Below are 15,327 nucleotides of genomic sequence, written 5' to 3'. Positions count from 1 at the left end.
CACACTGAATCCTAATCTCTTTGCATTTCAAATGCTTAAAAAAATATTTCATTGTACCCAATATGAAGATGTAAAGAATGACCGAAATGTTCCATCTGTTGCTGCCGTGTAGACTAAGACATCGATACATGTGTTATGGTGAGCTAAAACAAAGTGCACCTGTGTTAATTCTTGGGCTGAAACGATCATTCAATAACTCCAAACGATCAACCAATATCATTAACGATCAATATATTGGTTTTATCGATTCTTGTCGGCTCTACTCGTGTACCTCGCACACCAGTTTATGAAGAAATTCCATGATGCCTTTGGCACATTAGAAATTTGTGGCACTGCACTATTGACATCTGTGGAAATCTGGCTGGTTTTATCAACATGAACTAGAGAATTTCATGTTGTTTCTAAAGCAAAGAATCTTGTAATCACCCTCTGGCAATTGCTCTTATCTCCAACCTCTCACACAAATGAACCAAAAAGACAAAGTCTTCTCTCCCGATCTCTTTCAAAGCCACAAATCAATTTTACCGCGCTTGGAAGTACATGATTGTACTCGTATTCACTGTGCAAGGGCTAGAATGCTGTCACTGATATGCATGCATAATAGATCGTTAGCGCTCGTTTTGAACACTAACGATTATCGATTGCACTCTTAATGATCGATATGCCCCCCCCCCTCTCTTTTGGTGTGTGTGCGTGTGTGTGTGTGTGTGTGTGTGTGCACATGCTTGCATGTACATGTGCTCACTTTCTGTGTGTCTGTCTGTCCACCTGCCCGCCTGTCTGTAAAGTTGCGTGCAGAATCCATCATTGCCACTTCACTACATGTTCAAAACACTGGCCTCGGCAAGCTGCTTGTCTCTATCTGCTACAAGGCCGATGACAAAGAGCTGAGAGTTGGAATAGTACGTGCTGCAGGACTTCCAGCGGTTGATATTCTCTCGCGATCGTGTGATCCCTATGTTAAATGGTGAGATGAGAGTATAATTAAAAAAATCTCAATTGATTCCATTGACCAGGTGACACTGTACTTGCCGAACTCGCACCTTGAATGCACACACGGTGCTGATTACATTACGAGGGATGACAAGTCAATAACCCCAGTGAGTGCAACTGTTATCATAGGTTCGGTGATTATGAGCCTGTGTGCGGTGCGAAATTGCCCTAAAATCAATACTAACTTCCCTGCATCACGCTCTGTAATTTAATTCTTAGCCAAACTCTGGTGTATTTTTCCTGTATTGCTGCCACCCAGCTACCTTCTACCTGATCCAGGCAGGTCATCCAAGCGCCGCACAACAATCCTGAAGCGTACCGTCAACCCAGAATTTAACGAGGTGAGCTGCTGCTGCTGGTGGTGTTACCCATCACACTATTCTACACCGGGACATGTAGATGACATGACATACCTAGATGTAGCAACTTCTGGTTTCTAGGTAAAGCTACAGTCCCAACTCCCACGTCAGAACACAGTCCAATACATGGCACTCACAGGTGCCATACTCCCTCCTGTCAGCGTAGCGTGCAATCCCATCTCAGGTTCGTTCTCACATATCCGATTTCCATCATGTGTAAGCAGCCATAAGGCATGCACAGCTGAGTGGTGCCAATGAAGACCAAAGCTAAACCAGCCAGAGCCAACTACTGAAGTACTTCACGTGGAGTTGTGACCACACACAGATCGGCCAATCTGAGCAATCTACGCTCGTAAGTTGCTCACTGTAATCAGCCTGCCCGTCGGCTCACAATCACCACTCTGGTGGTACGTAGCAGTCAGAGCACTGTATCTCTTGTTCTAAATCCTGTTCTGCAGACGTTTGTGTACGGCGTGGATGCCCGCAGGTTGATGGCCAGTACGCTAGATATCAGCGTGTGGGACTACAACTACGCTACACGTAACTCCTTGATAGGTCAGTTCATGGTGCAAAAAGTTCAAAAGTTAAAACACTAGAAAGCCATCAGTCACTTCTTGCTCAATCAGCACATCTGCAACACAAAGCAGCAACGTATGTCTCAGCTAATGTTAAATTGTTACCTTAAATACACATTCCACGCTGAAATAAAAGAGAAAAATCCGGTCGCAAACTGTAATGGCTCCGCTCAGCGCCCGTTTTCAAGTTTGACCTTGTGTTGTTCACGATTTCTTTATTGATTTGCAGTTTTGAATTAACAGGCCGTCCTTAGTTTCAAGCATCTTGCCGTGATCTTGGACAGAACAGACTCTGACTATTTTAACCTTTTGCCATCCGACCAATATTCCCCAGCAGTCCTAAATGCAATATTTCTCACCTTATTCGGAGAATATCTTAGGTTCTAATCAATCAATTTTCACAATCTTGGGCATTCTGGAAAGCTCTCCACGAGCTGCGTACTGAACTAGAACAGGACTCTACCGAGATCACATATCCAGCGCCAGGGAGCTTCAATTACACCCCATCGCTGAATATACGAGGAAATTCTCTCCTCGCCAACCATTTCTCGCTCCTTCATCGTAAACATTCCAATTTTTTTGCTTTGAGTTTCTTTTCATGCTGCCCACGCGCTGAAAGTATGCCATAGTGACTCAGCATGTCAGGAGAGTGGAAATTCCCCGCTCAAGGTCAGTCACTCGGAAAGAAATTCGACTTTTGCCGTGGCTGAAATGTCGAGCGTAATATCTTTGGAATGCGACATCCCAGCTCTTCACTGATTGCTGCAATGGAAAGCTGAAGTTTTTTTTTATTCTGCCAAGAATCGATCGAGTTTTAGTGTATGCATGTCCATCGATCTCTAGAGATCGATTCAAGTACGCAGGGATGGTAAAGGGTTAAATAGAACTTAACATTTCTAAAGACACAAATGTACTGCCGAGAATCCGGCACGCCAAGTATTACTCTAGTCTTATCACAGTTTCAAATAAACCATGGGTTTATTCAAATGTGTAAGCTCAAGCTTTGCTTGTTTGTTGATCCATACAGGCTGTGTACGGCTCAATGCAACGTCAGGTCCGGAAGTGAGTCAGTGGCTGGATGCCATGTACACGCCGAACGAGACCTTTACCGTCTGGCACAACATCAAACCGAAAGCAAACCAGTTCAAGGTGACTGACTTATGACTCGATTTTCGGCATGACCACTACGATGTGAAAAGTCTTCTACTGCAGCTGCAGCCTGAGCTGCTCTGCAGCCTACTGCGACCTTTAGTTGAGACTATTGTACAGATGGAGCTGACCAACACCCAGCATACCCCTCTACATCTTGAGCAGCTCTGATCTACTTGAACTATAACAACATGGCATATAAGTTACATGAGGAGATTCTTGATCTTAATTAATATCTATTCCATTTGTTGACAAAGACGTTTTCTGTTTTAGCATTACTTAATGCAACGCGAGAGAGATACTTCTTTTTAGACATGCATTCCTGCCATCAACTCTGGGCAGTGTTCAAATTTCCATAACCATTCCATTCCATTTGTTCTTTCATGAGTAAGAAATATACCATGAGAAATACATTCCTCAAGATTACTTAAATTAATTTGACAAAATCCAGGTATGAGTTAATACAGAGAGACGAGAGACCCCTCAGAATAAGAAAGAGAAGCATGAAAATGATTATCGTTAAAACTGCCAATTATAAAACGTTTCCTAAAAATGTCCCTGTTGAAATCAATCCAAAATAAGCATCCACACCACCTTATTGCTGTGTGGTCCACATGCATCCCTTGCCATATTCGTAATCGTCCAGTGATTGTGGCTTCATCTCAGCACTGTAACCAGGCAACTGTGTTCACAATGAAAGCAGTACAAAACACACACGAAGTCCCAACTGTTCCAAACAAGAAAGTAGGATGCATGAACGAAACTTGCCCCTGTTTTAAGGGGGTGATCACATGTGCAACTCCAGCCTGTGCTTGATAACAGGCAGGCTGGCTCAACTGTCAGCGCCGCCTGCTTCTGGGATCTCGGTCGTGTACACAAAGAAGTCCTCAGTTTGTCTGCGTACATGCTAAGGCGAACGTTTCGCAGCGGACAAGTGGACTTTCCAACCTCCTTTCAACGGAACTTTCCGACATGAGCGCAGCATCTACGAACATCGTCAACCCTCGCCTCCTTGCATTTCAGGTACAATCAAATGTTGACTGCGTCCTAGCCATCGTGGCCTGTATGCCATCGAGTGGATGTCCAGACCATGCAACCTGTCCTGTGCTACAAAAAGCCTACAATCAGTCAGTGTACAGCCTCTCTCCATTTCTCAAGCAATAAAGAAGTGATTTCCTGACAAACTGCATGATTTTTCGATTTCTGTAAGTTTTGGGACATGACAAACCTCAGAAATGGCAAACAATAATGTTTTTTCTCGGCCCAATTCCCCAAGGGGGTTCCTTTTGAAACGAGCGAGCTGTACTATTCGCACCAGTACGAACATCTCGGACAGGTAATGCGGGGAGCAAAGTGGAGGACACACTATAGGAAGGATAATGTGTTCCTGCCTGCAACCTGTCCGCTGCAGGGGTCTACCGCCTCACCACATAAGCTGCTTGGGGCCATGTACGTGATACAGTCAAACCTCGTTAGGACGAACTTCAAGGGAACGAACAAATTTGTTCGTCTTATCGGGAGTTCTTCTTATCCAGATCTGACAAAAAATCGATATGCATATCATACGGATTGTATTTATGTGAAGGTGCATGCTGTGGTACATGGGCATGGGAAGCATTTTATTCTTAGCATAAGCCAGAATGGCAGAAACAGGTACTAGGTAAGTACAATGACAATGTGCAAGGGATCACGACTGTGCCGAAAGTTCGTACAACGTGCTGATTTTGTTCAAAACACACTTGAAAACAATTTGCACTGTACGTACAATATGGCCTCGACTACTGAAAAAAGAAGAAAAAGGCAGCCAGCGCACGCTCGTGGACCGAAAGTTTGTACTACATGTACATGACCACACTGACTTTGTTCAAATCACACTTGAAAATAGTTCGACTTCGCGAAAGTTCGCTGTACAGAAGTTAGTCGTAAACGAATAATTGTGACTTGAATTGATACCTGGCCGACCATAGGATTGGCCCTAGTTCGTACTAATGGAAAGTTCGCCTTACCAGTGTTCGTCCTAACGAGGTTTGACTGTACTAGTTGACAATGTGTTTAAAGCCAACAAAGCATAGTTAAAATCTATGACATGTACTTGATATTGTCTGTACTCCAGAATTAGAAGTACATCCACACATCGCAATACCAGACTGCCACCTGATGATTGCCGGGACTACCGTAGAATCCCGCGTATAAGCCCACCCGCGTATAAGCCCATGCCCGCGCATAAGCCCAGGGTTTGTTTGAACATCACAAAGCTTCATCGTACAAGCCCATGGGCCTAGGTCATACCGAGAGTCCATAAATTATGGACTCTTGGCCATACCATGTACGTAGTACATGCACATTATAGTATTTTTCGTACATTTCAGCACAATCATCGGTTGTTTTTGTTTGCACAGTGGTTTTCAGCAATGTACTTCTCACTTCCTTGATACTTTTCAATAGCACAACTTGGTGTCGGCGTATAAGCCCATGCCCGCATATAAGCCAATGTTCTCGTATAAGCCCACCGAAATGTCCTTAACCCCCCGAAACAGATAAGCCCATGGGCTTATCCGCGGGATTCTACGGTAAAGTTTTTTATCCAATAAACTGACTCTTATGTCCTTATTTTACAACTTCAGCAGCATGAAGCACATACACTGTGCATGTGCTACTCGCCCCAAAGCTGTACTTCTACACTACACTAAGACTTACAGTTGGGGCGATATAATGACCATTGGTGATGTTGACTGGGTCCAAGAAGTGCTCGTGAAGATGGTCGACAAATTCAATGAACCTGCAAACATACACACAATGTGCATATTCGCATGCACACACACACACACACACACACACACACACACACACACACACACACACACACACACACACACACACACACACACACACACACACACACACACACACACACACACACACACACACACACACACACACACACACACACACACACACACACACACACACACACACACACACACACACACACACACACACACACACACACACACACACACACACACACACACACACACACACACACACACACACACACACACACACACACACACACACACACACACACACACACACACACACACACACACACACACACACACACACACACACACACACACACACACACACACACACACACACACACACACACACACACACACACACACACACACACACACACACACACACACACACACACACACACACACACACACACACACACACACACACACACACACACACACACACACACACACACACACACACACACACACACACACACACACACACACACACACACACACACACACACACACACACACACACACACACACACACACACACACACACACACACATACGTACACACGTTCTGAGCTACATGTACATGAAAACTAACCATGCACGTCCACTGTACCAATGTGGGTCAGAGGTTGGGGGTTCCTTTTTTAAAGGCTCTCATGCCAGCACACGTATGCAAACATGCCAACACTGGCACTCATATCCAAACATGATCACACACAGGTGCACACACGGATGCACACACGGGTGCACACACACACACACACACACACACACACGGGTGCACACACACACACACGGGTGCACACACACACACACACGGGTGCACACACACACACACGGGTGCACACACACACACACACGGGTGCACACACACACACACGCACACACACACACACAGGAAAGCGTGTAGCCATCCGTTCTTCTCACCTATTCTCCAGTGTTCCACTGACAGCAACAAAGTCGAACATGGCCAAGTGCTGTACCAGCTCACACAGTCCAACACCACCAGCATGGGGGCACACGGGCACTGCAGTCGACACACCGGTACAGCACAGCAAACAGTGCTTGGCATACAGCACAACAAATAGTGCTTGGCATACAGCACAACAAACAGTGCTTGGAATACAGCACAACAAACAGTGCACAAAGGCACACAGCAGCTGAGAAAGGTACGGTGAGTGGCAATGATGACGCATAGAGGTCCTGATTTTTAAAAGTACTTCGAAGAAGTAACCATGCTAGCTGAACAGTGCGTTTCAGTACATGAAATTTGAAAATGTCCACTGTGACTATCAGGATATACAGTCGTGTGTTACTCTTGATGTACTCAGAATATCAAAACGCAGAATGACACAGTCCTTGCGAATGGCTTTCACCCGTCCAGACCCACCCACATACACTATATAACACCATAAAATGATAACCGGAGCCTTGAGCACGAGTGCATGCTTCATTCACGTCACACGGTAATTCAGATTACAATTTGAATACGGACCAAGCACCGTCACTTGTTAGCAAGTGTTGCTAAACGGCAAGCCATGAGTAGATGCCCTTCACACCGTCTTAGTAAGGACCCACCTCCAAATTTGCCGGCCATAAGAATGACGGAGAGGATTTCATTGACGCCGCCGATTCTGCAGCTGTCAATCTGGCACACGTCAAACGCACGTGCCTCCAGGAACTGCTTGAACATGACACGGTTGCAGCACTGCTCGCCAGTGGCTACCTTGATACCGTACGCAGAAAGCGCCTGTCAACAAGAGGGAAATAGGGAGGGAGAGAGAGAGAGAGAGAGAGAGAGAGAGAGAGAGAGAGAGAGAGAGAGAGAGAGAGAGAGAGAGAGAGAGAGAGAGGGGTAAGTAGAACAGGGATTGGATTAACCACTGCGGCATGCACACAGAATATAGAAAAGTAACATTCGGTGGAGGGTAAAAAATGCTACAGTGAACACGACCCTTAGATCTTCCACCTACATCCTACATTGCAGTGTTGGTTAAGCTGAGAGCTAGCATGTGAGCTGGTCCTGCTGCCGTGCCGGTTTGTGTGTGTGTGTGGGGGGGGGGGGGGAGAGAAAACACTGTAGCAGTAGCTATTCACAGTCAGTGAATACATTGCATCCAGCAATCAAACATGTCAAATACTAACCTTGCGGATAGTCAAATGGGCATGGATATCGTCGGGAGAGGTAGGCTCTTCGATGAACAGAGGTTTATACTCGGCCAGCTGAAGAGACAGGTGAGATACAAACAAACAGAGGTTTATTTGGCCAGCTGATGAGAGAGAGGTGAGATACAAACAGAGGTTTATAGTTTATACACAATAGGCGCAAGAGCATGAAGAGGACTTCACAATGCGCCTGCGAGGATGCCAGCATCACAATTGATGGTGCACATGCTCACCTGTGCCATGTGGGTGATGGCTTCCTTCACGTCCCATACTTGATTGGCATCTGTCATCTGTACAGTGACAACACACAGAGTCATGTGCAAACACATGCTTTCACAGCAGTACATGGACGGGAGGGGGAGGGGGAGACATAATGACGGGACGCACCACTACTTGTGACAAGGCGAAGGAAAACAACACAAGAAACAAGATGCTCGGCCAGCACACAGCCCCCACCGGACAGACTGTTCTTGAACTTGTATATAGGGGAAAACAACAAGTAAGCAAGTAAGCGTGCGCTGCATACCTACGGCACACACGCACACAGCACATGAAATTGAACACTGCCCTCCCCCCCCCCCCCCCCCCCCACATACACATACGGCTACGCCCACACACACGCGCGCGCACGCACACACACACACATGGTTACGCACACACACGTATCACCACGCACCAGGGGTTTGTCGTAGCCAATGATGTCACGGATGGCGGCGCAGCGTCGTCTATCGTCCTCCACATTTTGTCCAACCTTCACCTTGAAGCGAGTGAATCCGGCCTTCAATGCCTCAAGACAGCGCTACAAAGCAAGAGCACAGGGAGCAAGCGTACATGCACTACACTAGTACCACGACCAATACAGCACACTACATGCAGAATGTATCGACAGTAAAAACTGCCCTAACAGGATGCTGTTGGTCCAACAGAAACTGTCCTGATATGACAGGATTCCGCTTGATGCAGGGATGCAAGCTCAATCCACAGCACTTTTTTGGTGCATGACAATTTGTCCAACGCAGGATTCCGCTCGGTACAGGGTTTGGCAAACACAGGTTTTACTGTACTGCATGTACAGTTGTACACATAGCAGTAAAGAGAGAGCCAGCTCAGGACTCTCGCTATGCTCGTTCTTCACCTACTAGGTCCTCACACGAACAAGTCATTCGGCGGAGCTAGCTGAGCCAGTGAGCAGTCACATGGTATATGTGACAGCCCACCGCGCCTGCCCACCGGCCCATTGTCACCTACAACCAGTCACGTGACATGTGAACATGCTAGGAAAACACACACACACACACTTTTTCAAAGCACTGTGGACCCAGGCTACGCCAGCCACTACTACGTAAGATCTTTGCATCGCTTGGGGAATAATTCACAGTGGTGCTTTTGGCCCTGGTCAACCTAGAATAGACTGCCTATCTACATGACTATGGTGTTCACCAAATAGGGAGGCTGTTGGAACCCGTAAGCTGCAGTGGCTTGGAAATGCTGCACGATGCAGTTATGTGCCATTGTTGTGTGATAGTAGTTTCAGAAGGCACTGCTGATGGTAGTCAAGGCTGAGAGAGAATAGGCAAATTTGGCTGACAATGTGACCCGTATGAGTTTGTTATCACTGTTTTCACAACTCATTGCTGGCTTTTAACCTATTACATACAGAACAACAAGGGCAATCAAGGCTTGTTCGCTGCTACTCAGAGTTTCATGCTTTCGCAATCATCAAGCCTGATGAGTAGCAGCAAACAAGCCGCCCCGGCATCACCGCCCATACCCCAGCGCATACCAATCACAAGCCATCCGTGTTGCAACCAGCACTGCGCTACCTGTGATCGCTGTTTTAAATCTGCTCCTGGCTTTCGGCGACACAATTGCAATCGTGGACGGCGTCGTGGCGGAGCGGCTTCCTAGTGGCAGTGCTGACTTCTCTCAAACTCTCTCTTCTACTCTCCCTGGTTATATAAAGTAGATATCATGCTGGATATAGTGTCATAATGAGGATGTTGGTGAGGAGTGAAGATGGATTCTGAATTTAAGAAGAAAGAAGAAGAAAAAGAGCAATACGGGGAGGAAAAACAGTGTCAACATCTTGATCATGTTTTACATGAAGGAAGATACGAAGTAAGAAAGAAAAAGGACCAAGGAACTACAAGTTTAGTAACTGATGGTGCTAGAGGACATTATAGCGTAACTTGTAGTTCCTTGGTCCTTTCTCTTGTGTATAAACACAGTCATGACCCCCAAATGGGAATGTGCGACCGGGTTTGCCTGGGAGCAGCATAATGAAAGCAAATTCTGTGTATTCACTGTGAGTGCCGGTGTGAGCATGCAGGGAACGCTCATGGCAACCAACAGCGATGAGTGAACGAAAGAAGGAAAACACATGGATATAGCACGCGTGTATGGATGTGAGAAAGAGGAGGGAGGGAGGGAGGGAGGGAGAGAGAGAGAGATAGATAGATAGAGAGAGGGAGAGAGAGACAGGCACACATGTAAGCAACTTTACACTGGAACTTAGCAAAGAGGAGAGAATGGAGCATGGACCAAGAGGAACAAACTCACTTCTCTTCTTGCGTGCCTCTTCATCCGACCACTTTGAACGAAGCAGTTCTGCAGCACAGGGGATACACGTGCATGATGAAGACATGTAGTAACATACATGTACAAGTAGATACATCGCGGGCAGTTCACAATTCCTTCAAAGTAAACATGAAATGTGAATAGCTACTCAAAGTCCCTACAAACGAAAATAAAATAAAGACCTCGAGAGCAGGCCTCTGGCGCTGACTCCATCTACCGGTAACTAACTAGTTTCGTACCTGAAGTCAAACAAGAATTCAAAGAGTTTTACTGTTGAGGCAGAAATATGAGAAAATCAACTACACACAGTACATCACAACACTTTACTAACCAACTGCCTCTTCTGGTGTGATCGTGTCCGTTCTGGAAAAAAAACCCAAAAACAAGTTTCCAACGGTCAAATCAACAAGTCTCCTGTTAGAAAAGAGATGCAAGCTATTTTAATATTTCGCTGACATTCGTTTTACCTGCAGAAAGGGTGGGTGGGTGGGGGTTGAAAAATACTGAAACTTTTCGTTTTGAAAACATACAAAAAAAACCCTAATATTGCAACCGTAGAAATGAGTCAAATAGCTTCATATAATGTGTGCTATTGATCACACTACTGCTCAGAAAATTGTCCACAGAGAACCGTTCAACGTGAGGTGAGTTGCTTGCAGAGAGTGTGAGGTGAGCCGTATGCAGAGAGTATGAGGTGAGTTGGGAGGAAGCTGACCAATAGGAACAGTGACAGTAACTTACAGGTAACGGAAGTCAATAAGAGAGACAATCTCCTCAGGGCTCTGTAACACACACACACACACACACACACACACACACACACACACACACACACACACACACACACACACACACACACACACACACACACACACATGCGCAGCACATACAGAAAATGGGTATGACTATTGCCTGGGCACAGGTACATGTATCCCAAGATTCAAGCACTATTATTCTCACCTATCTCTGTAAGCTGGCGTCGAATATGGTAAAAGCGGACATGGAGGTGAATAAATCAGTCATCGACTCATCTCCTAACTTCCCATTCGCATATGTCAACACATGGGAGTCATTACTAAGTGACAACTGACAAGTCTGATTATTCGTTGACTTCAAAAATGCAATTACAGGTAGCTGTTCGGAATGAAAACTTGATTCGAACGGAGCTCTCATGCCAGAAAAGACTTTGGTTTCTACATACGACTGGTAACTAATACAGCGTATATGACACACAATGCCACAAAGACCACACCAGCGAATTGCACGGACATCACTAGCAAATCTACACAGTACGTACCATGCAGGAGAGAAGCTCCCAAACCGGCTAAACAGGTGATAACAAGAGCAAGCACAGCAACAGAATACTGTACGAGTTAAAATCGATACCACTATGGCACGACGGGCAAAGCGCATCTACTCAACAAGATCAATGAACATTCAAACATCCTCCAGGCAGGCTGCCCTTCATGTGCAGATCACCACCTTCACCAACATCACACAGCTCACCAAAGCAACAATCGGAGTTCATTTCTGACAAGCACGTGACAACAGACTACTTCTGGTGTGCAATTTCAACTCCTAGCACCTACACGAACATGCACATGTACACAGTGGTGCTCATGTGCAGGTTATATCTCAAGTGTGTGACAGTGCACAGTGTACCGTGTACACAGTAAACTCACCTTGCCCTCAATCTTTGCCCAGAAATCCCAGAGTGCGTTGATGACAGCGGCAGTGGCAAGATGGATGACACCTTTCTCTGGTCCAATCTAATACATCATGGGAGAGCAACAGCAAAAAGATAGGGAGCAGAACGATTAGGATGAGAGTAATTTAAGTACAGGTACCACCATTTCAATACAACTCAAGTGAAAGATGGAGACTCCCCCGACTTAGGCCAAGGCCAGTGGAGAATCCATAAATACAAATGCACACATACAAAGACAACCGCTTATCCAAAAGTCATCACTTCTACTTCTAGCAGTACGTAACATTCACAATGCTCTGGGGCACCAACCTACCCATCTCAGCTGGCTGTGGCTTGTCAGCTCGCGCCAATAAGCACCGAATGCATTGTAGATATTCTCCAGGCGACGGCCCACTACAAACTGCTCCAGACCGCGCACGGCAGTGGTAACTAGAGTTGCAAAACCAACCAGAAAGGAAAAAAAGAACACGTCTGAATTTACAGGAATATAGAAAAATCTATCCCAAACAAAGTCTAATCACACGCACACATGCACACAGACAGACAAACAGACAAAGACACACACACACCGATACACACACACACACACACACACGCACACACACACACACACACACACACACACACACACACAAACTGTGCTCTGGAACAAATGTCCGAGATACTGTTCGAAAAATCTCGGATTCTCCCAGATATTGTTCAAGAGTGGGTAAATGTAATATGACTAATATCATGCATACCGTTCTGTACTACACCCAGAACACGTGGGGTTGAAATACTAACCCTCTAGTGTGTTTATTCGTGAAAATGTAGCACTGTACTAGTTGTATCTGTAGCACAATAAGTAAACAGCCATAGTGATTGGGAGAATTTTAAAATGTGGACTCGTGGCTGTTTGATGGGTAGAGGCTCAGGGAGATATGTGACGTGTAGGGAGCATACCAATATCAGTGCCTTGCCCGAGAGTGAAGGTAAAGCCGTGCCCCTTCAGCTCTGTGCCCTCGGCGTGAAGGACGACGTACGCCGCGGAGTAATCCGGGTCCTTGTGCTACGACACGAAGATAAGAGAACATAAACACGAAACCATAGCTACGGGCCATCAACTGATAAACCGGTGTTCACTATACATAGATCCATACGATGATGCACAAGTACCCTATGGTCTCTAAGAAAAAATCTCGGCATGCCCAGTCGTGAACAAGTGGTGATGGGAAAGACAGAATCCAGTGGTGCACAGTGGTATAACTATGATACAGAGAGCTGGCAGTGACAAGCAGCCAGTTGCTAACAGTATCACCACAGGTGAGATGCACACACAACGGTATGTGCTTGTGTGGGCGTAAAACAAAGATTTGTGACAGAATTACGAGTAGCATTCAGCACAAAAGAACTGTGTACATATTCTGCCATGCTGCAGCCAATACAGTCAGACCTCGCTTATCCGGTCCTCGTTTATCCGGATCCCTCGCCATTCGGAAGAAAAATAGTTGGTTACAAATGTACAGCATATGCCATGCTTACATACAGTATGTGTGTTCGATTATCCGGTTCCCTCGCCTATCCGGATATTTTTGTGGAAAACGGATGTGTGCGGTTATGCGAGGTCTGACTGTACAGTCAGCACTTGGTTATTGTCACACCTATTACACTGTAGCTTAACCATTTCTGGATAGGGCAAGGGCTACTCTTCCTTGTCACTAAGCTGACACCACTGAACTTTGTGCTATACTATGGCGAGCGCCAGGTATGCCACATAACCCACATCTCTGAAGTTTATTAGAGCGGGTGCTACCATCCGGCACACCTCTGCACCCCCCCCCCCCCCCCCCGCCGTCTCTATGTGTATGCGTGTTTGACCGTAGGTGTATGTAGGTGTGTGTGTGTGCTAGGGGAAAAAAATGAAAAAATTAATGGGGATTTACCGGCCAGAAAAAGTGACTTCAACCAGCCGTGTGGTGTAGACCAGGCTAAACTTAGTGGTGGTCAATTTATCAGCCTCGCGACCCTGTTGAATGGTGTAATCCCAGGACAAGTTGCTATCTAACATAGCTTGATCGCTATCATCGCTTCAGCGATGGGCAAGAGTATGAGCGTGAGTATGAGTGTGTTTGTGCGTATGTGTGTGTGTAGGGATTCACTGGCCAGAAAAAAAGCCACTTCAATCGGCTGTGTGGTGGATACCAGGCTAAAATTAGTGGCGGTCAATTCATCAGCCTTGCAAACTGTTGAATGGTGTAATCCCAGCACAAGTTGCTATGTCTTACATAGCTGTTCGCTATCATCACTTCCGCGATGGGCATGTCTGAGTGTGTTCGTGTGTGTGTGCGCATGTGTGTGTATGCGTGTGTGTGTGTGTGTGTGTGTGTATGTGTGCGTGTCTGTGTGTGTGTGTGTATGCGGGTGTGTGTGCATATGATGTTCCCAAGCTTGGCTACATGGCAACCATCATCCACGATTTATGAATACTATGTCCAGTGCATGTACATGCATGTTACATTCTAGAAGCTCCCAATACCCTAGGCTGGAATGATTTGGAGGGAAGCAGTGACTCAGTGAATATTGTAATTCTACAATTCATATTCAGATTTTGTTTTAATTTCAAAAAAATAACACCAGTGCTTGCTGTGTTGGTGATATGCAAGTTGTGTGGGTCGGCCAACAGCGGGCTATATGATGCGGTGGAGTACGAGTAAGCTAAATTTACTACAGATCAACTAAAAATATTAACATTAGACAACTGCATGTATGATGTCAAATTTCACTGTCTCACCATAGCATCTGATCCATGCTTTCCTTTCGACGTTGGGAATCGAACGTCCTTCACTTCCATTTTTGAAATTGTGAAAGGAGCCTTCCACACACGTTTTCCGGATGGAGGAGCCATTGTGGAAGGATGAAGCAAGGAAATTTAAACCGGACAAAGGGAATAGCTTCAAAAAAAGATCACTCTCTTCCAAACAAAAACGAAAACTTTT

The 15,327-nt window shown here is 45.9% G+C and overlaps 2 protein-coding genes across 4 annotated transcripts in view; one reads left to right on the top strand and one right to left on the bottom strand.

Moving 5' to 3' along the window:
- Window positions 1-3,508, top strand: part of LOC135814951 (rabphilin-3A-like) — a 16,622-nt gene extending 13,114 nt beyond the window's left edge. For all 3 annotated transcript variants that reach the window (XM_065328154.1, XM_065328155.1, XM_065328156.1), the window contains exons 13-16: window positions 789-967; window positions 1,253-1,334; window positions 1,811-1,907; window positions 2,955-3,508. In XM_065328154.1, coding sequence (XP_065184226.1) covers window positions 789-967; window positions 1,253-1,334; window positions 1,811-1,907; window positions 2,955-3,091 — 495 coding nt within the window. In that variant the 3' untranslated portion in view covers window positions 3,092-3,508. The remainder of the gene's footprint in view (window positions 1-788; window positions 968-1,252; window positions 1,335-1,810; window positions 1,908-2,954) is intronic.
- Window positions 3,421-15,327, bottom strand: LOC135813455 (mitochondrial enolase superfamily member 1-like). The gene is made up of 15 exons (XM_065326549.1): window positions 15,123-15,327; window positions 13,295-13,400; window positions 12,666-12,781; window positions 12,327-12,413; window positions 11,942-11,968; window positions 11,386-11,426; window positions 10,976-11,007; window positions 10,571-10,674; window positions 8,744-8,866; window positions 8,301-8,357; window positions 8,047-8,124; window positions 7,480-7,651; window positions 6,829-6,928; window positions 5,774-5,855; window positions 3,421-3,758 (listed from the first exon to the last, which is right to left on the bottom strand). The coding sequence occupies exons 1-15, from the start codon at window positions 15,234-15,236 to the stop codon at window positions 3,672-3,674; spliced, it is 1,326 nt and encodes a 441-aa protein (XP_065182621.1). The 5' UTR covers window positions 15,237-15,327; the 3' UTR covers window positions 3,421-3,671.

The sequence above is a fragment of the Sycon ciliatum genome, chromosome 4, assembly GCF_964019385.1.
Source record: "Sycon ciliatum chromosome 4, ocSycCili1.1, whole genome shotgun sequence".
Lineage (NCBI taxonomy): Eukaryota > Metazoa > Porifera > Calcarea > Leucosolenida > Sycettidae > Sycon > Sycon ciliatum.
This window is presented reverse-complemented; position numbering and strand designations above follow the sequence as displayed.